The sequence below is a fragment of the Lissotriton helveticus genome, chromosome 4_1, assembly GCF_964261635.1.
Source record: "Lissotriton helveticus chromosome 4_1, aLisHel1.1, whole genome shotgun sequence".
Taxonomy (NCBI): domain Eukaryota; kingdom Metazoa; phylum Chordata; class Amphibia; order Caudata; family Salamandridae; genus Lissotriton; species Lissotriton helveticus.
Window position 1 is genome coordinate 1621465028 of NC_136063.1, and position 25818 is coordinate 1621490845.

At 47.0% G+C, this 25818-nt stretch overlaps 1 protein-coding gene across 1 annotated transcript in view; it reads right to left on the reverse strand.

Moving 5' to 3' along the window:
* Positions 1–25818, reverse strand: part of AVL9 (AVL9 cell migration associated) — a 397244-nt gene that overhangs the window by 250604 nt on the left and 120822 nt on the right. The window contains exon 2 of the mRNA XM_078688247.1: positions 2478–2598. Within this exon, the coding sequence (XP_078544373.1) occupies positions 2478–2598 (121 nt within the window). The remainder of the gene's footprint in view (positions 1–2477; positions 2599–25818) is intronic.

Sequence of the window (25818 nt, forward strand, 5' to 3'; positions counted from 1 at the left end):
AGAAGCTCTTAGTCCAAGTGGTCTTATTATCATTGTGGCAGTGCCTCACATAATGCTTCTTCAAAGAACTTCCCAGCTTGGGATAAAGTGCAATATCTGCGGATGCATAGTTACTTTGGGGGCACTTGCAAAGACCTCAAGCGAACTATAAAACTCAGGATGGCATAAAATAGCGATATATCTATACCTGTCAAGAAATAGCCAGAGGAGTATGCTCCAAGCCCTAGTGATATTTTAATCGTGGTTTGTGAATCGAATGACAAACTGGAGGATGGTACAGATATTCCATTAATATGCGTACAACATGTTTTGTGGCATGACTAGAGTGTCATGGGCCTCCCTGCATGAGCTTTATTCAGAAAAGGTTTGATATCTTATTTGTATCACAATCTGACATACTTTATTCTTTGGTTATCCGTGCAGTTGCCGTAGATGAGAGCAGCATACAACTTCAATGGCAATTTACCAGCACAGAATATATTCAAGGAAAGATCTGGAAGGATTCAAATGTATGTCACAGGAGGGAGGGAGGGGAGGGAGGGTGTGGTGTGTTGTGTTGTGTGTTGTGTGTTGTGTGTTGTGTGTGTGTGTTATATATATATATATATATATCTTTATTTTAGGCTGGAACAACCAGAGACAGGTGCAGACTGTTTTGAATAGCAGAGCATAAGATCCCTGTTTTAGCGGTAGGAGTATGTAAACAATATTATAGACCTATGATACTTAATGCCTTCCTAAGTGTGTTTGTAGGAAGCTTAGGAAATCTTTCAGGTTTTGTTTACCATATTAAACTTAAGCAGGTGGCCATTCCCATGAGCCAAGGATTGAGGGGGAAGCCAATTTGTGTGTGAAGGATATGTAACATTTTCTTGAGGAGTTTTGAGAGACCGCATCAACAGGGAATTGAATCCCCTGAATTAGTGTCATCTGTTGCATTGGCCAAGAATAGTACTGGAGGTTTTACTTAACGTGTGAGTTTAATGCCCTCAAGTCTATGTATGCTATTGATAACCACAGACGTCCCAAATTTAATGAACCAAGCTCTATTTTAGAGGGTGCCGCTGTCTTTCCCACATTTGACCTGTGGCACAAGTATCATGAATTTGATCTGTTTGAAGAAACAACACCATTGACTGCCTTTATTGTGCCATTTGGCCTATTCCAATACAGAAGAACGGTCTATTTTCCAGTGTCGTATATACCACCTGTTTAAAGACTTGGAAGAAAATGTCAGATGTTTCCAAGATTACATCTTAGTGATTACTAAGGATGCAAGGGACATTTGGACATTCTAAGCGAGGTATATTCCGAGTAGAAGAGAAGTGATCTGGTATTGTCACGTGATAAGTGTCATCTCTTCCAGACTCATATTGAGTACCTTGTGTACTCCTTATCACAACAAGGAGAAATATCTAAAGGGTCACTGGTGTAGGCCATCAAGAATTCATCTCCACCTTGCATCCTTTCATGGCCCTTGCGAGTAAAACTTAAAGTCTGTCCAAGGTTTTACAACAATCCTGGAACCACTGAGCAAACTCGTACGTAATGGGCAGAGTATATGTGGGGCAGTGATCATGAAAAAGCCTTCAGTTTGGTGAAGTCAATGTCCCCCACCTTGAGACCTTTTTTCCTCTGCAAGGTATGCGTTATTGATAATGATGCATGCGAGTATAGGCTGGGAGCAGACTCTTCATTTTGGGCAACAAGTTTGTGCTTCAAAATAGTGACAACCTCTCGATTCACATCCTGGCACCCGGATGTGGGTTGAGTTCTGTGGATTGACACATTATGCTCCACATTACAGGAGAATTGCTTTGAAGTGTCACATGCACCTAATGCTAGAAATGTAGAGTATGATGACAATGATATTGGATGTAGTCACTTGTGGGAAGGATGGCGGGAAGGGTAAAGGACTGAAGAGTTTTGGACTAATGAAGATGGCAAGGAGGGGGTGCTCAAGTTGGTAATTGAATAAATCTGCTCAGGTTGGGCAGGTGTGTTTCATCTGAGGGGCCAGAGATTCCATTCTGAGAGCTAGCCACTACAAACAATAGTATTCGTTTCTCAGCAACAGCAAGGCCATGGTCAGTTCAATGCAGCGACTTAGTTAAAGCAGGGGGAGAAGCCTTCACATCATGATGAGACAGGAGCTGGTGTTTTAACCACCATGGTAATTTGGAAAACAAAGAGCAGTTTTTAATTGAGCCATACTCCTGGAATCTCTGCAGCAGGAGTTGGAAACACTCCTTGTTCCATTGGCCATGTGAGCTGTAGTTTACACTCAAAAAAGACAATAAAGAATGCTCCAACTGATGTGCTGTGGTGACTGCATGAAGTCAAAATGAACACAAAGGATTTACTAATTACAAGGCGATTTAAAAATCTGCACCCAAAAAGAAAGTGATGATCGTGAATCCACTCAATGAAGAAACGTCTCCTGCATTACTCAGATTTGCTTTTAATGGACAAAGTACCTTCTTGGTAGTTGTGAGCTCCATCTGGCAGTGCAAGGAAAGGCAGGTACTTCCATTCCTCCGGTAAGCTGTGGCTATCATGTCCCTCCTCTGGGATTATGGGAGGATAGGAAAATTCCACCTGAAAAAGCAAAGGTTAACAAATTAAAGATATGATAATAATATGGCAAATGACAGAGTTGAGCAGTGAAGCAAAACGGGGCTCAGTATTATGCAGTAATACACACCGCCTAATCCTAATTGATCACCCCTCCATTTTATCACAGTACTTCTAACTTCATTCACTGGTGGTCTATTAAGGCCCATTTAACTATAAATACATGTACCAAAAGCAAGGACCAAGCAATATTCAGATTATGACATATATGACTGCTCAATATTGGTCCCCTAAAAAATAAGTGCAAGGTCTACATTTTAATTTGCATCCCTCTTACTTACCACACTTTGATTGGTGATGGTTTCCATATGATCACACGTGGTGTACCAAAGACTGTCTTGTATGATCATATTTTGATGTTTTTTTACGCAAACACTAGTTTACTTTGAAACGGTGTTCTTATATATGCTAACTTTATAAAGATTATTCAACACAAAGATGAAAGCAATTGATGTTGTTTCTGTATTCAATACATTGATCTGTGCCGCATACATGCGATTTGTAAGCGAATACCATAAAAGGCATTTTTCTTCAGTTATCCACTGACACACAGGGGCTCGTAATTAGTGGCTTAATGTTTGTGAGTTGGTGCACAGGCATGTATGGAAGTTAAGTGCCCCACAGGAGACATTGCAAATTGAATACAACTATAAACTGCCATTGGGAGAAGGTCTACTGGGATATCTTTGAATTGCTCTGGGATTTCACTGGCTCCGTGAACAGAGAACAAGCTAAACACTGTGGACGCAGTAAACAACCTATTTGTACTAAGCTGAGAACATGGTCAGATTCTCCTACACTGAAAGGATACCAGTAAAAGTGAGAAATGTTTTTTTTTTATAGCGGTACATTTAAAAGAGGGCAGATCATGGGTTTTAGATCGTGTTTACAAATGACAGGTCATCCCTTTTATAAAGCTCCAGTTTTTTGTCAGAAATGGAAATGAGGCACAGAAACACAAAGGGCTATCATCCTCTGGCTTACACGATTTGCTGAAATATTAAGGCCAGTTATAATCGCTGGTTCCACAATTAACCATGAGACCACTTAACATTCTTTAAAACATGAAAAAGGCGATAAGCATTATTTCCTCAGAAAGCATGTTTGGTCGTCTGCTATGCTATCCTTTAGATTTGTGCATTTAAGTACATGTACTCGTGAAAGAATCAGTGTTACTACTAGGAGGAGTACGATAGGGAAACCAAGGTGATGGAACTAAGAAGGAGCAAAGAAGTCACCCAGAGCAGGGAAGGAATGTGAATAAAGTGCTGCTTGAAGTGAAGGTAACTGAAATTAGTAAAGGATATGAGCTGTAGTGTATGTATTCACTACAGCCGGACAAGAAATTTGGCAGTTTAAGGTTCCTCCTGATGCCAAGATTTGGAACCACAGGAGGCACTTTGTAGATTTGTTTTTTTTTAATAAACATTAAAAGGTACTTAAAATGTGCACCAACCTGCTTTTCTGATGTCAGTTTAATATTTTTCTTATAAGACATTTTATTTGTTTTTCCCTTTATGCAACAAGTGGTACATAGAGAAAACAATCAGCCACCGTAAAAACATAAGGTACTGAAGAATAACCAGCCACACCCAAAAAAAGCCACATGCCACAACCCGATGCATCCATCATTGCCGTTCTGATAGCCGTGACTCCCCCCAATTCCAACCTCCCCACTTTTCTACGGTCAGTGATGTCAGCCTAGAGTTCTTCATTTAGGACAAGTCGAGGATCTGCTGGTCTTTGAAGGGTGATGCCCCCGTGTGGCCCCACACAGCCCATATTTTATGTTTGTGAGGATATCCTCTAGCTGTATTAATTGGGATTTTCAATGACATGCATCTGTCCAGCACTAATTTGTATTTATTTAGCTGTGGAGGCTCCAAACACTAGCAATGTCTCTTTTCCCCCAACACCAACCCAGCCACATAATTACTGTCTGATATCTATCGGTATTCACCTACGTCGTGAAATGGAGGAGCACAAACTTCGGCTCTCTGGGTAAATACAAGCCCAACACTCCCCACCCATAGTCACCATCACCCCCTCCCAGAATGGTGTCAATGTCGGCATGCCCAGACTGTGTGGAGAAGGTCCCTCCTCTCAGTGTGACACCCACCGTAGGCAGTGAGGCAAGGCTATTGCTCCACTCTTCCACAGCCACTCCTGTGTGTAGTATACCCTGTGGACGTACTTCCATTGTATCAGTCTGAACCAGGAGGCAATGAGGGATTCACGGGGGGAGACCAAGGCCTCCCTCCAGTCATCATCAGAGAGTTGGTCTTTCTCCCAGGTCTCCCAGAGGCGGCTGAAGGCATTTAGTGCATTAATCATAAGCAGTCAGTACAACTGGGAGATTGTAAGAGTAGTCAGGGCAGCCAGGAGGGTTTTGGCCTCTGGCAGGCTACAGATTGGTATCTCTATGAGCTCTGTGATATAGGGCAGGAGGGCGTGACAGAGTTGCAAATACCTAAAAAATTGTGTGCTGTGTATATTCTGCTTGGGGGTCTAAAGAAGATGTCATTGTGGTGCCTGTCATAACGCTTCCCTGTTTGGAAATGCCTATCATGTCCCAAGGTTTGAATTCCTGGAGATTGGCGACATGGGGCATCTGAATCACGCAACACAGTGGAGTTTCTTTCGTCAGGCATCTCACCAGCTTAGAGCCTTGTGCGTGTCTTTCCATATCTGAAGTGTCATGAATGCTGCTGGAGGTAGGTCCAACGAAGGCTTCCCCACCGTACAGCAAATGCATAAGAGACATCATGCATCTCCCTTTTTTGAGATTTATTTTAATTTGAAATGATGTAAGAGGAAAACAATATTTACAGAAACCCCTTGGATTTTATTCTTCCTAGGATTTGACAAGTTCAGTTAGAGATTAGAATGATTAAACACATCAGTTTGCCACTAGTCTGTACTGCACTGTAAAATTAGTTTGACACTCTGTACTCTCAACTGCAATTTCCTGCTTCAGAGACACTGGGACAGTGCACCAGAAGATGTGAATTTTTCAAAACAGCTAGTAGCAAATACAAATGTTTCACAAACAGCAACAGTTGGCAATTTGTAGAGTCCTTCCAATCCCACCTTATTGCAAACACCACCATTCTGTGGTTGCTCAAGGAAAGATTTTCTGACAGACAGATGAGAACATGAAGCACTCTCACAGCCAATACCACCAGCTACACATGCCACTGATCATATGCAGCGGCGCACGTGCCACTGAAATTATGCTCCCTCGCAAGTAACTAGTCACTGAAAGAAACCAGCCCTAGAGAGGGTGAAGGCACAGTAAATCTAAAGAGAAGGCAGATGAAAATCCTTTATGTCGTTAGGCAGGTTCATCCTTTTTAGGTTTCGCCTGGCCGTAGCACTGCGCAGCAGTGCTCGCGCAGGCGGAATCTTTTGATCCTACAGCGTGGGGCTTTGTCCCGCCTTCTCTTCCAATGGCTAGCTCCATAAATGGAGGCTAGCCATTGAAAGAGATTGGTTGTCAATCACTCTTTCCCCGTCACAACGCGATTCGGGGGCGTTTCAGTGTCTTTTTTTAAGTCCCGCCCCTTTTTTCATCATGCCGCATGTTCCCGCCCCCCCTCCCGCTGTCCGTGTCTCCGTAGATGTTTTATGTTTGAGCAGCTTTTGTTCTTGTTTTTTATTTATTGAGTAGCAAGCATTATTGATAAGCATGTAGGAAGCTCGGCCAGGAGCTTCCTCGTCGCGTGTGCTCGGGCAGGCCCCGCCTCACCGTGATGTCACCGGGGACACCCCAGACATCACGGAGGGGGCGGGGCATGCCCTGGCATGGCCTGCTAGGAAGCTCCCTGTTGCCCTGCCACTGCTTTTTTTTTACATTTATTTATTGACAGACCCCCCCCTCTTTAGGTCTGCAAGTACCTCAAAAGCCACAGCAGGCACATAGGAGCCCCCTGCATGGAGCGTCCTCCTCGTGTCTGTGAATGCTGGACCCTCCCCTTCCGTGATGTCAGGGGTGTCCCCGGTGACATCACGGAAGGTGCAGGCCCTGCCCTTGCAGTCACGAGGGGGGAGCTGTCTGGTACCCTGCAGCCGCCGCCATCGGGATCCACGTGGGATCCATGTATATGCCGCAATCAGCCCCCTGAGCAGCGCCATCGGTAAGGAGACTCTGGGGGCTTCACTTTTAAAACATTGCCTCGAGCCCCCGGGCCGCCCAAAGCCATCCCGTAATGCCCCGGATCCTGCACCAGCCCCCGGAGCTCCGCACCACTGCAGAGTGCTCCGGGGCTTTATTTTAAAAAAACGGATCCTCGAGCCCCACACCCGACCCCACAGGAGCACCCAGAGCCGCGCACAGGGCATAGCGGACTCTGGGAGCCACAACAGCCGCACAAAAACCCCGGAGCTCCGCATGAAGCGCAGCGGGCTCCGTGGGGGCTTCATTTTAAAAAATCGGGGCCTTGAACCCCAGCACGGCCTCACAAGCCCCCAGAGTACCACGCATGGAAACGGTCTCTGGGGGCATTTATTTTTATTAAAAAGGACCTCGAGCCACACCGACCATACCGCAGCACAAGTTCCGGAGCGCTTCACTTGGCCCGAGGGTTCTGGGACCTTTATTTTTTTAATAATCGTGCCCCACACAACTGCAGCAACGATCCCCCCAGAGCACCACGCAGGGAAGTGGTCTCTGGGTGCACTTTATTTTAATAAAAACGGGGCCTCAAGCCCCAACACCCCGGCCATCTTTAATTTATGTTCCTCCTGTAATGCACCGTTTGCTCCTCTTGTATTTGTTTGCTCACGATTGTTACTTTTGCCTCATGTAACATAGCATTTGCTTTTGTAATTTGTTCACTTGTAATGTTCTCTTGTATCAGTTCTGTTCCTATTGTGAAGCGCTCTGACACCTTCGGGTAAAGTCCGCGCTATAGAAAAACGCTTAAATAAATACTTCCTGTCTCACCATCCGCACCGGCTGCTCTGAATCCCACACAGCCCCCCCTGTGTCTCTTCTCAGAGTCTCTCCACAATGCCTCCCTCCCTCCCCCTTGTCCTCAGACTGCCTCGCCCCCTCCATGACCCCCCCTGCTTCCTTCCACCCGTGCTTCCTGCAGCTCCACAGAGCTTTGTTGGCATGGCTCGCCCCCACATGTGCCAGGGCTGTGTTAGGCACATTGCTCCTTTCATGTGTGTGCCAGGCGAGGGCCTCCATGCCCAGCATCAAAGCTCCATGTGTTGGGCGGTGACACCCCCCCTGCTGCCCCCCCCCACCATCTGTCTCCCCTTCTCTCCTCCTTTCATCGCTGCCCCCTCTTCCACCCTCTCTCTCCAGCTCTTGTTGTCGGGCAGGAAGGGCAGGGTGACTCTTTCCAGGGGGATATCACCCATCGGGTGGCAGGGCGTGCGCCCCCTCCTGTCCCTTCCTCACCTCGCCATTCATAGTCTGATAAAGCGTACCGAAGCAGGGGGAGTCTGTGGGGAGGACCAGCATATGAACAGCCATGCATGCTCACAGGTGGGTCCTTCAGGCTGCACTTCCTGCATTCACTCACACTCTACCCGCAGGAAGGCGCTTGTAAGGGTGCTGCAGGAGTGCAGGGCACACAGATAGACACACGCACCCCACACCTCTACCCCCTTCTGGCGGGACCCCGGCCGGAGCTGAGCCGCCCAGGACAGTGCCCTCATCATGGTACACAGCCCTGAGATACTGTGGATAGCCACCCAGCACCGTACCCACATCATGGTATGAAGCAAGGGTACGACAGATGCCCAGTACAGTACCCACAACATGGTCCAGGGCCATTGGCTGCGGTGGACAGCCGCCCGGCACAGAACGTGTAAGAAAGTAGGATCTACCTTCACGGTTACCCCACGATTTGCTGGTGTCAGTATACAAGTTACCATTCAACAAGCAATAACTGCTTTTAACCTCTTTTTTCTTGGCTACCCACAGGCAAATGTAACGAGTTCGGCCCCTGCAGAAACAGACATGAGTAGGGTGTTAAATGGTCTTTAAGATGAACACAATAACAGTCTGTAATCTAAATCAAACATTACCTTCAAATTATTTGAGTGTTCTTTCTGGCTAAAACAGGAATTAACAAATAAGACTGGAGGAAAATGTTCATGGATTATGTCAAATTTAGATGTTATTTTAGGAAGTGGGGGTTGAATTCACAGAAGTTCATCTTTGAGAAATGGGATTCTCAATCAATAAAACATTAACTAAAGAGGCGTGTTGCTAGTTATCAGCTGAAAAACAATAGTGTCTTTCAGTCTCAACCACACAGAGGTCTTAAGTGCCTGAACAACATGTTCATCCCATGTAAAACTAAGTTCCTTCGTAAACCGAAGAGTTTAGATGAGTCTATTTAAAAAGTCCGAACGCGAAGTATGTTTATAGGCTTGAATATCACTTTGGTGAAGGCGCCACACTGGCTCTGGAAGTGCAAAAGACATTGCCTCATTGTGGACATTTAAGAATTTGGTTTGATTCTCCAGTGGCCATTTCCATACCCACGTCGCCTACACTATTCTTGCCCCGGAATTTCAGTGCCTAGGTTCTGGCATAAGAAGCCCACATGGTCCTACTTGGAGCGCGTACTTATTTATTTTATTATTTAATAGTTTTATAGAGCGCAAACCAGACCCGTGAGGGATTCAGAGCGCTTTACAGGATTGAGGGTGGTATACAAAAGTGTTAGGAGGGGAGGAAACCAATTGGGTAAAATAGGTAGATACATTATACAAGAAAAAAAGCACGCAGTCTAAAGTCCCGGATATATTTGGGATAAAAAAACAAAACAGGTAGATACATTATGAACGAAGGCACGCAGTCTCAAGTCTTGCGTGGGGTGCCCAGGAGTGCAGGGTAGGTATCCCCCGTAAAAGCCCTGGATAATGCCGAAGTGGAGGGTGGAACATGTCGTTGAGGTGGTTGTAATGTGATCGTTTGGCGAAGAATTTGTCCATTAGGAAAGTTTTGGTCTCTTTTTTAGGTCTCCGCCTGCGAAGGCTGCGCTTGCGCAGTCTTGCAGGGGAGATCTTATGTTTTTCAGTAAGGGGCTTAAACCTGCCCCTCTTCTCCATTGGCTGGCTTCCTAAATGGAGGCCAGCCATTGGAGGAGAGGGGCGTCACTCAGTTTAAGTCCCATCTTTTTGGGATTCGGGGGTGTGTTTTTTACTTTCTTTCTCTCCTCTTCCCATTGGCTGGAATTTTACCTTCCAGCCAATGGGAAGAGGAGAGAAAGAAAACCACGCCCCCGAATCCGAAAATCACGGGTCGTTTTTCCCAGGCATTTCTGCTTTGCCTCGGAGAAATGTGGTTGTGTGGAGTCTCTCCTGGTCGCGGCCCGCAGCTTGGATGACGCAGGTAAGCTCTCCCTCCACCCCGTGTCCCCTTGTTGAGTGCTTGCTCTCCTGCCCCCCCCCCTCGTTGGTTGTGCTTGCTCTCCAGCCCCCCTCGTTGGTTGTGTTTGCTCTCCTGCCCCCCTCATTGGTTGTGCTTGCTCTCCTGCCCCCCCTCATATGTTGTGCTTGCTCTCCTGACCCCCCCTCGTTAGTTGTGCTTGCTCTCCTGACCCCCCCCCTCGTGGTTGTGCTTGCTCTCCTGACCCCCCCTCGTTTGTTGTGCTTGCTCTCCTGCCCCCAACTCGTTGGTTGTGCTTGCTCTCCTGCCCCCTCTCGTTGGTTTTGCTTGTTCTCCTGCCCCCCCTCGTTGGTTGTGCTTGCTCTCCTGCCCCCCGTTGGTTGTGCTTGCTCGCCTGACCCCCCCCTTCGTTTGTTGCGCTTGCTCTCCTGACCCCCCTCATTTGTTGTGCTTGCTCTCCTGCCCCCCCTCGTTGGTTGTGCTTGCTCTCCTGCCCCCCCCTCGTTGGTTGTGCATGCTCTCCTGCCCCCGCTTCGTTGGTTGTGCTTGCTCTCCTGCCCCCCCCTCGTTGGTTGTGCTTGCTCTCCTGCCCCCCCTCGTTGGTTGTGCTTGCTCTCCCGACCCCCCTCGTTGGTTGTGCTTACTCTCCAGCCCCCCCTCGTTGGTTGTGCTTGCTCTCCTGCCCCCCCTCGTTGGTTTTGCTTGCTCTCCTGCCCCCCCTCGTTGGTTGTGCTTGCTCTCCTGCCCCCGTTTGTTGTGCTTGCTCTCCTGACCCCCCCTTCGTTTGTTGTGCTTGCTCTCCTGACCCCCCTCATTTGTTGTGCTTGCTCTCCTGCCCCCCCTCGTTGGTTGTGCTTGCTCTCCTGCCCACCCCTCGGTGGTTGTGCATGCTCTCCTGCCCCCCCTACGTTGGTTGTGCTTGCTCTCCTGCCCCCCCCCGTTGGTTGTGCTTGCTCTCCTGCCCCCCCTCGTTGGTTGTGCTTGCTCTCCTGCCCCCCCTCGTTGGTTGTGCATGCTCTCCTGCCCGCGCTTCGTTGGTTGTGCTTGCTCTCCTGCCCCCCCCTCGTTGGTTGTGCTTGCTCTCCTGCCCCCCCCCCCTCGTTGGTTGTGCTTGCTCTCCCGACCCCCCTTGTTGGTTTTGCTTGCTCTCCAGCCCCCCCTCGTTGGTTGCGCTTGCTCTCCTGCCCCCCCTCGTTGGTTTTGCTTGCTCTCCTGCCCCCCCTCGTTGGTTGTGCTTGCTCTCCTGGCCCCCGTTGGTTGTGCTTGCTCTCCTGACCCCCCCTTCGTTTGTTGTGCTTGCTCTCCTGACCCCCCTCATTTGTTGCGCTTGCTCTACTGCCCCCCCTCGTTGGTTGTGCTTGCTCTCCTGCCCCCCCTCGTTGGTTGTGCATGCTCTCCTGCCCCCCCTACGTTGGTTGTGCTTGCTCTCCCGCCCCCCCTCGTTGGTTGTGCTTGCTCTCCTGCCCCCCCTCGTTGGTTGTGCTTGCTCTCCTGCCCCCCCTCGTTGGTTGTGCTTGCTCTCCTGACCCCCCCTCGTTGGTTGTGCTTACTCTCCTGCCCCCCCCTCGTTGGTTGTGCTTGCTCTCCTGCCCCCCCCCTCGTTGGTTGTGCTTGCTCTCCTGCCCCCCCTCGTTGGTTCTGCTTGCTCTCCTGCCCCCCCTTCCTCGTCCCTCGTTGGTTGTGCTTGCTCTCCTGACCCCCCCCCCCTCGTTGGTTGTGCTTGCTCTCCTGCCCCCCCCCTCGTTGAATGTGCTCGCTCTCCTGCCCCCTCCCCTCATTGGTTGTGCTTGCTCTCCTGACCCCCCCCTCTCGTTGGTTGTGCTTGCTCTCCTGACCCTCTCCCCCTCGTTGGTTGTGCTTGCTTTCCTGACCCCCCCCCTCTTGGTTGTGCTTGCTCTCCTGCGCCCCCCCCGCCCCCCTCGTTGGACCCTGCTCATTGGTTTCTATTGTAGGGGAGGACGACTCTTTGGATGCTAAACAATGCTTTTTGACTGCACATTAGTATTTTGTAAATAGTGAGAAACTCGTGCTGCCTTATTTATTAAAACATATTGGGCTGCCTGTCATTGCAATCAGGGATAAACAGACAGAGGAGTGAGTGACAAAGAGAGAGAGAATATGCGAGTGTGAGAGTGTGTGAGACAGCTATATGGGGAATGGTGGTGGTTAGCACCAACAGTTTTTAAATTAAAAACAAACTTTGAAAGTGGGCCTTTCTTTAAAGCCCTTGTGTTTTAAAGGAAAGAAAATGATTTCTTTCTCAACAATATGTGCAACAACCCTTATGTTCATTCAAGTCGGTGATGCTTTCACGCTTTACTGCCGAATGCATTGTATGTGGACTTCTATTTCCTGAGAGTGACTTATTTTCCCAGATGATGTGTTTCTGCAGTTTTGTTTTTCCTTTAACATATGAATCTTGTACAGCACATACTGCAAACTGAGCCGCCTTTAGGTTTCGGAGTGAGTTCCAGAGGTGGCTGAGTGGTAATGATAGCATGCCTAAGAGCTCTGTAGTTTAGGATGAGGGAAGGCAGTGCGAGTGTCTATTAGCAAAAGTCACCGTGCCATAAAGATTCTCAATAGTGCCAATTCAATCATTGGCCTCTTTGCAGAGCATACAGAGTTATTGTCAGGTGTGCCTATTGTAATTACTTTTCTATGGGAAACTTTGTGAAGGAGTTGCACAACTTTTAAAATATGGAAAGTGCCATGGGAACATGTGTCTAACTCTCCCTAGCCGCCTCCTGCGCACCCCCCCCCCACACACACATGTTCACACTGTGTGGGAAGCTGGCCTGCTGGTTTTGCCTGCTGGCTGCAATCTGGCTTTGACACTCTCTACACAGAAGTGAGTGGTGCCAGTGGGGAGAAGTGGGAAATGACCTTTAGGAAGCGGGCATTGTGAACTGGGAGGGAATTAGTTGCAGCCTCCTAACAAACATTTTGGGCAACTGTATTGTTTTTTTGTATACAAATTAAGCCCAGTTTGGTGATGTGGGTTCTGATAGGGTCGAGGCGGGACCTGGTTCGGGGTGCTGTGCTCTGTTATCACAAGTTGGCCACTGTCCTTTTGGGGAGCACAGTGGAGTGTAGGCTGGGGTCCCCAGCTGTCTCTCAGAGTTGATTGTCTCGAGGACGCTGGCCCGTAATCTGCTGTGACGCATCCTGGCTCTGTGTGTGTGTGTGTGTGTGTGTATGACTCTGTGTGTGTGTGGCTATGTGTGTGTGTGGCTCTGTCTGGGTGTGTGTGTGTGTGTGTGTGTGTGTGGTTCTGTCTGTGTGTGTGTGGTTCTGTCTGTGTGTGTGTGTGGTTCTGTCTGTGTGTGTGTGGGGGGGGGTTCTGTCTGTGTGTGTGTGGGGGGGGGGGGTTCTGTCTGTGTGTGTGTGTGGGGTTCGGTCTGTGTGTGTGTGGGGGGTTCGGTCTGTGTGTGTGTGAGGTTCTGTCTGTGTGTGTAGCTCTATCTGTGTGTGTGGCTCTGTCTGTGTGTGGGGCTCTGTCTGTGTGTGGGGCTCTGTGTGTGTGTGGGGCTCTGTGTGTGTGGGGGGCTCTGTGTGTGTGGGGGGCTCTGTGTGTGTGGGGGGCTCTGTGTGTGTGGGGGGCTCTGTGTGTGTGGGGGGCTCTGTGTGTGTGGGGGGCTCTGTGTGTGTGGGGGGCTCTGTGTGTGTGGGGGGCTCTGTGTGTGTGGGGGGCTCTGTGTGTGTGGGTGCATTTGGCTCTGTGTGTTGCTCTGTGTGTGTGTGTGTGTGTGTGGGTGCAAATGCAATAGGTCTCGCATTTGCGAGAGATTAAGCTATTGGCATTGTAAATGACAATGCCATTTATTTATCTGTTTTCAAAACCAACACATAAATAAAAATTTTGTCATTTACAATGCCAATAGCTCTAACTTTTGCAAAGGCGAGACCGTTGCATTGTAAATGCTTGTTCCAATTTGCTAAGAACAGATTTCCAAACAAAAGCTAACCAGGGAGGTTTTTTAGTACCATAGAATAAATTTTAAAAAATGTAAGCAAGGAGATTGTAGGGACTTCTTGACAACATTGGACTTTATTTCAATTTCCGGGAATCATATCATATAATGCTTCCTGGGCAGTCAAGGGAGTATGGTTTACATGAGGTGAGTGGTAGAGTAGAATGCCCAGCAACATTAGCACATGAAAAGTCGCATTTGAAAAGCAACAGTTGCTAACTTAGCTCTGGTGATATTCAAACTACAAATGAGGAAACAGCGAATTTGACATTGCATCAACAGGAACATGTCCACCGCAACGGACAATCAAAGGACTGCTTCACTTAGGACAAAGATGAGTGCCTGTTTCAAGAAGATAACCTGGCAATAACACATGGCAAAGTAACCTTACCCAAATGAACATCAAACAGGTTTGCTGGGCATAGACAATTTGAATCCTGTCAAGTTCGGAAGGTTAAATCGCATTGCCATCTAGGAATTTGGAGGGGAGGTAGATAAGCTTCATTAGGTATGCAGTCTAGATCAAGAAGACAAAGTGACCTGCCTTCAGGGAACACTTTTTCCAGTTAAGACTATCTTTCTGAGAACCCCTCATCATCACACTACCTCAGGCATCACTGCTTTGTTGTCTCAATTCAAGGTAAAACAAGAATAATACCCAATAGTGTGTGGTCTGAATTGCTGTATTTTTACCTTATTTGTTTATAAGAATGTGTCTTAGACAAGCATCTTGATGATCTGCGGGAATATCAAACATACCTATGGCGATGCTGGAAATTGCATCTTAGATTAGATAAAGTATAAAAGAGCTGCCACTTGACCACTTGTCAGGAGATGTCCTTCGCACCAGATTATTGCCAGCAAGATATTGCCTTAGAAGATTCTTCCAGCCAGAGATGCTGCTGTATCGCACTTTCTACTGAAAGCTAATGTCGAGCCATAGTCTGAGAGGAGCTGATGCAATGCTGGTTTGCTTTTTGAAGGGGACAGGGCCTCATGATAATTATAGTATTCCGCTATAAAAAGGTATGCAGAGCGCTCATTCTCACTAAGAAAAAAATCTAGATGCAAGTTATTCTGCTTCATACACTCCTAAAGTAGGGCACAGATGTGGATTTAGGGCGTTAGGTTTTTTAAGGACATTTTAACCATGGTAGAAATGTTTATTTTATTCTTGTTGTTTGCAACATGCATTTGTGCGGTTTTATTCAAATTCCGTGTGGTTATTTTAGATGTGCTGAGCAACAGAGAGCAACTGTTGAAATGAACACGCTTTTTAAAATTATTTTATATTTTTCACGTTTTACAGCACTTCTTAACAAACTATTGTGTATGTAAGAACATAGATGCCGACAGGTTTAATGCAGAGACCAGTGAGCAGTAGTCAAATAACATAATATACCAGACCCCCCAGGATATAGCGGCATGGATTAGCAAATTTAGCGGCACAAAAATGGAAATTTAGCGGCACAAAAATGGAAATTTAGCGGCAATTTTGCGGCATTTTATTTGGCCCTGGACCTTGATAAAGCGGCCTCCAGTGACCCCATTTGTCACCCGTCCTTCCTTACACTCTTTCTGCCTCCCATTTCTCCCTCTCTTAGTTGTGTTTTGCCGCTTTTAGCTCCTCTATCTTCCTTCCTGTTACACTCTTTCCACTGTCCCATTCAGCTTTCTGTTTCTCATGCCCCTTCCTTTCTGTGCCTCATTCACTCATCCTCTCTCACACACACACATCTTTCTCTCCTTATCGATATCTCTCTCATCAGCCCAGTCTCTTATCCCCTGTCCCTCTCTCTTTCCATCTTCGGATCTCTCTAGCACCCTGCCTCTCTAGTTCTCTCTTGTCTCCCTCTCTCCCTTCCTCGCCCTCTCTTCTCTCTCTAACTCTCATACTTTCGTTCTTCCAGACACTGTCTTTCTTCCCCTTTCTCTCTCGCCCTCTTTCTCGCGCATTCACCCTCCCTCTTTCTCTCCTGCTCACTCCTCTCTACTTTTCTCCACCTTTCAGTTTCATTCGCCCAGTTTCTCTCACCCCATACTACCCTTTCCTTCTTTCCCACCTCTATGACTTCTTTGCTCACCCCCCTCTCTTTCACCCCTTCTTTCTCGTCTCACCTGCCCCATACCCTCAGTTTTCATTCTTGCTCCTCCTCTTTACCTTTGCGCTCCACCTTTCACCTTCATCCTCCCATTTTCTTTTACCCCTTCCCTTTCCTTCTAAACGCCCCACTCTCCCTTGCTTTCACCCCTTTCCTCACACATGTGCCCCCAGCCACTCCTCCTTTCTTTCACCCCTTTCTTCTCCTCACACGTACCTCCAACCCCTCTTTCTCTCTCCCTCCGGTCTGTGATCCTCCGTGCAGGAAGCCGACTGTCTGATGAAAGCTTGCACCACCGCAATCCCCTGACACCTGCCAGAGCCGAGGATAACAGGCGGGGGCGTGAAAAACTAAGCCTCATTAACAAGTGAAAGGTCTTTAAATGACCTGTGAAGTACTCGGGTGCGGCTGGCAGTTTTGAACTGCCAGCCGCACCCGAGTACTTCACAGGTCATTTAAAGACCGTTCACTTGTTAATGAGGCTTAGTCTGACTCTCTGTGTGTGTCCCGGGAAGCTGCTGACACACACGAGTGGGGGGGGGGGGGTGGGCAGTGCGCACAGCCAGGCATTCTTTGTTTTGCTGTCTCACTTGTTAATATCGCGGCCAATATGGTTTTTATCGCGGCCATCGCGGTAATCTGCCGATTTCGCGATTTTTTCGTGAATCGCGAAATCGCGATAAACTGGAGGGTCTGATATACTAAAGGTACAGGGAGCAACAAGTATACCAAGCAGAGGAAGGACACTGACATACAGTAGGGTTTTAAGAGACAAGAATGGAATGTACCAAATATAGAAGCAGCTATGCAAGACCCCCCCCCACCTGGAATACCCGCCATGCACACATTCCAGTAACCTCCACTCACAACAGGGCTGGATAAGCAAAGTAGGGAAACAGAAAGAAGTGAAGGCGACTAAGGAGAGCCAGCCAGAGCCAGATTCACGCTCCATCATCTGAGGCTGACACATACCCTCCAGAAGAGGAGTCATCCGCAAGCACCTGGCCCACTCGAACCATACAGGGACTGGCCAACAAAATGGCCAACAAAATGGTATCCCAGTCATGTAGTATTCCTAACCCCCCAGAAGCTCCTCCAGATGGATCGCCTCCTGTTCGTTGTCCACCCATGTTGTCAACTCTAACTACCAGTGGGGGACATCAGTACCCCAAAACAGACTTCCAACTCATGGTCAATTGCCTGCGGGCAAGGATCAAGGCCAGATCCAGAAACCTATCAGTAACCTTACTAGGCACAGTGTGTTCATGGAGGCCTAGTAAGCACAGTGAAGAACTCAGAAGAATGTCACCATCTGTGGCCCCCTCACCACCTGGAGGACAGTTGTCCAATAGGGTAAAAAGAGTGGGCAAGACCAGACCATGTGAAAGAAATCTATGCCCTCAACAGCACAGCTTGGACACTCTGAGGTCGCAACCGGGAACACAGCATGAATACATCGGGGAGTCAAAAAGGTAACAGAACAAAATAAGTTTGAAGCAGGAATTTTGAGATACTTTCAAACTAGTTTGCAGTATCTTCCTCCAAGAAGAATCGGAGAGGGATCCCTTGGTCCGCCTGCCCAATGTAACGGGAAGGCCACGAGAACCGGTCGCACCCCCTCCACCAAAGCCCTTTAAAGCAGTGCGACTGCCTTCGTTCGACCCAAAATAAGGAAGAGGTGAAGAAGGCAGTCGTGCTCTGGAGGTTTAGAAAAGCCAACACCCCACAAATCCCGTATCTTGCGTGTCGGGGCACCATTAAGTATGGATGAGAACCTTTTGTTTACTTATAATTACAGTACAATACCACAAGCACACCTTCAAGTACTCTACTAATTACAGTACAATACCACAAGCACACCTTCAAGTACTCTACTAGTTCCTAAACAGTTCTACAGTTCTTACGCCTTGAAAAAGCTCCTGGCGTGCGCGCCACTGGGGGTGAAACACGTGTCGGCTGTCCTTGTGCACCTTTGCTCCTGCCTCTGCAAGAACAATATAAAACAGAAGTAACAAAGTTCAAAATAATGACCGATCTTTCTTTTTCCATTGGGAAATTTAATCAACAACCAGAACATTATGTCCAGCTCTGTCCACCTTCTTAAAGCAAATCCCTTGTTTAGACAGTGGCCTTAAAAATCAAGAAGAGGCTGCTTCCTGCAGCGAGGGTGGAAGCCGACCCCACCGCCAAGAATAATTGAAATGTGCCTCTAGTCTAGGTACAAGGTCCAACACGAAGGCTGCATAAAATTCTATTGAAAACCCATTGAGGTCAGGCACCTTACCCTTCGCCATCTCCTTAATTGCTCCCCGTACCTCCTGCTCAGTAACCCACACAGTTGATCCGCCACAGTTGACTCAAGAGAGACCAGAGAAGCATCTACAACATAGTTCAGCATTTACCCTCAACACTCGCCACCCTTGAGGAGTACAGCTCACGATAGTGCTGCAGAAACACCACATTGATCTCTTCCTGTGTGAATAAGTCGCGCCCCAAAGGATCACGTAACTGCCCAACCTATCCTGCTCTGCATGTGCCTTATAATCAAAGCGTCAAAGGAGTTCCACGAGCTCAAACAGCCTCTTCCGCTCTTCCAGCGGACACTTCACATCATCCAGCGTCCGCTCCAGCCCACTTGGACGACCATCCGACACGCATCTTGCCGTTGAATACCCTAAAAGTAGAATAGTGCGAAATCTCACCCTGCTAGAAATACAATATCCCCGGATCATCGCCTTCATAGCCTCCCACTCCATGCCCGCTGATGAGGCCGAACTAACGAAATCCTTCCAGTTATGATGAATGTGTTCCCCCCAGTAAAACTGGGACGGCCTGATCATTCAAAAGTGCTGGTTTAAAGAACCAGGTAGGCACACTAGGGCTGGTTGAGGACCATTTATACCTGCTCAGCATGGGAGCATGATTCGAATAGGTTTTCACTAAATATTCCAGTCCCACCAGTCAGCCCTACAGCACTTTACACATATAAAGCCAGTCAAGCTGAACCTCAAGATCATGTAGTCCAGAGTGGTAAGAGTACATACAAGCCTCCAGGTGATGAACCGAACTACCATCTATTAAATCCCACTGTCCAGACCACAAACGGGCAGCCATTGCCAGCCTACCCGTGGGGGCGCCATGTAGAGGCAGAAAAAACTGATCCAGAGTCAAATCCTCTATACAGTTAAAATTGGCCCCCTACCACTCTCCAGAAGGGTGCCATAAGTGAAAGAAGGGGCGCCAAGCTGATAAGAAACACTGACTCATCCACGTTCGGTGGATAAACATTTAAGAGGGTGACAACCCTGCTGTCTAGACTCCCCAACACTAGGATAGAACGACTCTCTGGGTCTGTAACCACCATATGCAAATGGAAAGGGACCCCCAGCCTAATACAAATAGGAGTGCACCACAAAATGGTAGAATAAGTAGTAGCATAAAGCTGGCCCCGCCAGCGTCCCCGAAGAGTGCGGCCCTCAGTCTTGATAAGGTGCGTTTTCTGGAGAAACACAACATGGACACCCCTTGGCTTCGAGTAGGACAACACATTATATCGCTCAGATGAGGAAGAGAGGCGCAGCACATTCCATGTAAGCAACTTAATGTGCATCGCCATAAGTGGCAGACCAGGAAGAAAACGAAAGGCTCAGAACTCACTAGCAGATGAACCTCACTGAAAAAGGCAGGCCCAACTGTCCCAAACACACATCGCCACAGCCCCATTTGTGCTACCGCTGACAAACCAACAAATATACAACTAAATATCACCCCAACAGTTCCCCCAAAACACTCCAAAGGCTGAGACATACAACTATCCAACCCAAACAACCCCCCCACTCAGGCCCCAGGGTGGAGCCACCGAAGAGCCAGAAATCCAACCAGATCCATAACCGTAAAGTATATGTGGGGAGGGAGCCACCAGGTGGAAAACCAACACTCAAGGAAGAAAATGTGGCAAAAGAGTGCGACCCGCACGCCCTGCACACTCCCCAGCATGGACCCCACCCATGAGGCAGAAGCCAAGAAAGTCAACATTAATAAACAGCCAGCAAACCATCCCGCCTCATAAACACTGTATAAAAACAAGGCAAAACACCCATAACAAACACATTGAAGCACGTCAAACCAATTTGTCCACAGACCCGGGAGTGACCCTATGGACAATGTCTTCAAGACCTGGAGCAGTGGAGTCCTCAGAATCCAACACAGAGGAGCAGCTCACTGGAGACCTGCATCATGTATGCTTAATAATTATATATATATTTCACGTTCTAGTAGCATGATTTAATGTATTAATTCTTGACTTGCTGAACCCACTGCTCGAGAGAGGGAATGCCTCAGTATAACAAAATAGTATGAATCAGTGTTTTCTTTCCTGAGTTCTCATATACTGTACAAGATACTTTGCGACATTTTCCTGACACAATCAACAGCTGCCTGAGAAACTATCCTCTTGAACTCTTACATATGTCTTTTTGATAAAGGAGCATTGTTCCAACGTTTCACATTGTTTAAGGGCTACGTCATAGTCCCACCTATTTCTCTACATTTTGTGTCTTCTTTACTTCACCTGACACCCATCCTATACGAACTGACCAATGGAATGAGTGGTGTGACCGGATGAGGTGATTCCAGGAGGTGTCACCCCCAGAACTTTAACGATATAATATTGATCAATTTAAAAGTTAGCAAGGGAAGGACAAGAGGCTGTTGGAACTGGATGGTGATGGATAGGCTGCTCACTATGTCTTCACTTACGAAATTATTTGCAGAAATTTCCTGTTGCCAAACTCAACTTGCCCAAATGCTAACATACCTGGCTTCTTTCCTGAACTGATGCATACACTGTGTGCCTCATCCTTTTTGGGAGGCTGTTTGAACTGGCATACTTCATGTCCCTTCCTGAATTCTTGAGATTTGGTATCTTATTTCAAATGTCTCATTAGAATTTAACCAAATTGTCTATAGCCTGATTATATGCACTTGTCTACCTTTAATTCGATAAACTAAACTAAAATTACCCTATCATTTCAGTTATCATAACTGTTTCTCTTCAACTAAATATGTGTTACTAATTTGGGTCTAATTACCAGAGGACAGGTTAGAGAGATCTCAGAACACCAAATACTAATGTGGTTATTCTGCATAGCTTTAACGGAGCTCTTAGTGTGTATGATTTGTGCCCGCCTCCATTTCTTCAGGAGATTTGAGCTTGCCATGATTATCTTTTACCTCTATAGCATTGCACCGAGAATAATATACAGGAGTCTGATTTCTAGCTTGTGGTACAGCTATTTAATTCCTGGTTCTCATTGGATGACTGTTGGAACCCTTTATATCCAACCCCTATTGGCACACCCAAGATCCATCGGAGGACCAAGAGAGAGGTATGAGATTTTGGTAGGAGACAAGAGTGAGAAAACCAAGAGAACTAAAAATATTTAGAAAATGTCCGTGGGCCTAGTAACACTACAACAATGAGCAGCAAGTTTCCTTAGCTTGAGCAGCTGCCTTCGGTTGCAGTGTGCTCCAAAGCTCCAACCACCTCTAGAAGCCTCACAGATAGCTTGTTCTCTGCTGGGATGCTCCATGTTGAGCGGACGCCCAGCTCCTTCGTCAGACAGGAAATTCCTTTCACAGGTAATCAGTCACAGAGACACCTTTTCAAGTCCAGACCCTGCTCCTGAGTATGCCAGGGGAAATAGCAATTTAACTCCTGGATTACACTCCTGATCTCATTTCACGCCCACAACCGTTGGGCCATGAGTCCAGACTTGCAACATTCCCTTATAGACAGGCTGCTCCAATCTAAAGGGTCTGCTACTTTTGAATCCCGTGTGCCCTCCAATCCTGGGACATATTTTGTGCATGTTTACTCCATGAACAGTGTATGAGGGGGGGGAGCTACTGATCTCCTTCCCTATCTATTGGTACCTGTCTAAACTATCTCCAGAGAGGAATTGTAATTTATTGCAGACCTGGAGGTCCTAGCAATCACCAAGCAAAAAGGGAGGGGGTGGTCACAGCAGTGGGACCCTGAGCTAAATATAGATAGGAGCGAATGCCTTCCCCAACTCACCAGGCTTCTATAAGGTATTTTCTGGATATGGGGAACAGAAATTTCCAGTGGAACAGATACCAGCTTGGCTTGCATTAAACACAATGGCTCTCCATCCTCCCCCAGTGAACCTACTGGCTCTCAAAAAGCACATTCCAGACATTATAGAGGCAAAAAGAACTCAGGTAATGGAGACTACACAGACTTTACCAGGAGGAAGCTGGTAGGTAAACTCTCCTAAAGGGTAAATGTGCTTGAGTATAGATTAATGCTGCCCACACTGTTAGTATACAACGGCCTAGGTAGAGAAAGCAGTAGCCACTCTAAAATAGCAGTGCACTATGCGTGCCTCTTCAACCACAGAACCAAGCACTAGAGTCTTAATCTATGTAAACAGAGAGACCCTCAGGAGACACATGATTGCCATGTTCACTGAGGTAAAAATCAAGAAAACCTACAGCACCTTCCCAGTGATTTTCCAGCAAATTAACTTAGGGCAAGGAAGCAAGCTCCACAGAGCCTTGTAGAAGACTTCCTGTCCCAACAAATCCTACCACAGCACCTTCCAGTAATCGTATATGATTTTTCAAACATTTCCATCACAGATTGGGCTCTGATTCAGGCGTGTGAAAGTGTCTGGTTAGTCGGACGAGTATGTCAGTTTTAATGTAAATTGCAGACAATACGCAGGTGAGAGGCTGCAAAAGGCCTGAATGTTCAGATGCAGTCACTGGATATTTGAACTTGATCATTAATGATGGCATTTCGTGAGAAAGCTGAGGCTGCTCTGGTTGCAAAGTAACAGCTATAGTCCAAAGTCTACTGCTGATATGCAAACAGTGACACACCAAGAACAAATAACATACAAAAATAAGACTTTGCAATCATCAACTGCAAATTAAGCATGGTTGGACAAAAAAAACACTACCCAATAACCCCTAAGTAGATAAATGTAAGCTTTGCATGTTTACACAGAACTAATATTTTGCTTTTTGGGCTTACATTATCTAACCAAGGGCCTACTTCAATAGTCAATAAATATGAAAATAAGTATTAAAGTCAGGAAGGCTATCAGGGACAGAGGAAGCACGCACAAGGCAACATATTTTGTATATTTATAACATATATATGGTCTCGGAGAGCGCAATAATCACTCCAAAGGGCCTCCTGGCGCTAAAGGTACACCGACACAATTGTATAACTTTACATAAAAGCATAAACTGGTTATTGTTACATAAGACACGTGGAAGCTCCTCCATATGTCTACGGATCATAATAAAACTTGTATTTTTATGTTCTCCCTGAAAATCATAAAAGCACCGAAAAATTCAAAGTCAGGATAATTAAATTCAGTCTTAGAATGTTTGCATGTGGCGTTTAGTTTGGTGCTTTGTATGTATATTAGGGGTGGGTGGAATTTGCGTAGTCGCACAACGCAAAGTTCCGCGAAACGATAAAAAATCTCCACGAGCATGCAAAAGTCCTGCAAACAGGCGGAATTGCTTGTTCCGCCCGTTCGCTTTTTTCCTGTACGCGAACGCTGTTTGCGTGCGCCCAGGGAGAAATATCTCACGAATACGCATTTTGAAAGTGCGAACAAGAAAAAAAAATTGCGAAGCCGCGGATCGTGGAATTTTTGGCAAGTCCGCCTTCTTCGCTGAACGCGTAATTACTCAAATTCCGCGAGCGGACGGAATTTACTGCCCAGGCCTAATGTATATATATGTATGTAGAATTTGTATAGTGCAAATCTAACCTAAGCTAGATAAAGATACAGGCATGTCCTGCCATACGCAGAAAACACATTTGTATACACAGCTAAAGTAGCATGGTATAGAAAGCCAAATAGCTTAGTCAGACAGCACACCATGCCTTTGTGACAGAACACCTGGTGAGGAATACAGATGACCTTGCATTCTATGCTCCTTGCTCCTGGAAGCCAATGCAATCAACTAAGCTCCAAGGTAAGAAAGTAACAAAGCCACAGACATATATGGCAGAGTGCACAACATTAGCAGGGACGGACTGGTGATGCCAAGCACCGGGCAATCCCCCAGTAAGATGGAAGGGTGGGGGTCGGTATTGTCACAGGGGGACTGTTTTGTTACTGGGGGCCGATTTTTTAACAAAATCGGCACCCAGTAGCAACATCAGAAGGCCACAGTGACAGTGTCTGCACTCTGACCTTTGTGCAGGGAAAAAGCACCTGCTAATGTTAGGTCACTGTTGGATTTAGTAGTGCGCGGATGTACTACACTTTCAGTGCAGCCACCGACCTTATGGAGACAGTGCATGCAGAAACCATCCGGGAGTGCCAATGATAGTGAGAGTTTAGGGCGCTAGTCGGTCAATGATCTGCGTCCCCTCCCCAAGTTTGCCCACCGGTGCCGCAGCATAGTGCGCAGCACGCCTTCTAGTCAGTCAGAGACTGACACAAGAGAAACACGAAGCATTATTAGCCTGCATGGGCCTCCTTTGTATTAAGTAAGTGTAACTTACTGTTTTCAAAAGTATTTTAAAATCATGTGAAAAGTGTTCATACATTCATTGCGCAAATTGATTTAACTGTACAATCCGGCACCCTCGAGCCGAGGAGGCTATCACTGAGCATGCTTTAAACTGAATAGGCACGCATGCACACGCGCATGCAGGTAGCTTGGGTACATGTGGATAGCGTGCCCTTGTGGTTTCATGGAAAAATACATGTCTGTTTAGTATGGGCATCGCCTTGCACGGCAAAGCGTTTAGGGCAGCCAGATACATGTGATTGTAAATGAATTCCCTGTCGGGTGTTTGGTAACAAGTGGAGTTTCAACAAATGGGTGGACTGCACCTTACATATGATTTTCCCCTGCTTAGTGTTTGGGGGTGAGTGGTACTTATTTATCTTTGCTTGCGAACAAGTCTCTTTACATGTCCTGGAACAGAAGTATCTTCGGTTCTGCCAGTCACAGGTCTGTTTGGAAACCCAGTAAGTTTGCAACATGACAAACCAACACTGATCAGGCGCTGAAATTCAACGATCCTTGGGATAAATGTATGAATGGCGTTTTTTGCAGTGCAAATCCAGCTATAAAACAACAGAGGGTTAAAAAATAGTGGGGAGTAAAACTATCACTGTAATCTGGGAAGTTGTAACTGGTTCAGGGACAAGCAAAGAGTCATAGTTACGATGCTTGGCAGGTCTTCGAAAGGGTACGGTTTTAAACTAAAATGCATGATGTGGAAGGCCTGTCTTCTGGTTCTCTTTCTTGCAACTTCTGGTCCTTAGTCTGAAAATGCTAAGACGGCATGTGCTGTGCCTGCTATATGAAGTCTTAAATTTGTCTATGAGGGAGAGTGGCATGCTGGATGTAAATGTCCAGTCCATCAATAGGTGCAACAGATATTGAAGGTGATGTGGGTGGTCAGTGGGTGCCAATGGAGGTCTTGGAGTATGGGAGTGATCCAGTTGAGCTTCCTAAGTCATTTGATAAATCCTGTGATCTTGCTTTTAGTGGTGTTGAATGCGTGTGTGGGAATGCTCCGATCTGCTAAAGAAGGGGTTTTATCTTGCATGACACCCGCACAGATGGTGAATGTATGCTTCTCAATCGGTCATAGAATCTGATCTGTTCAGAAGATATGTCATATGCTAAGATGAAATTTTGACTTTTTTCACTCCCAACCACACCATCACCACCTCCACCGGAATAG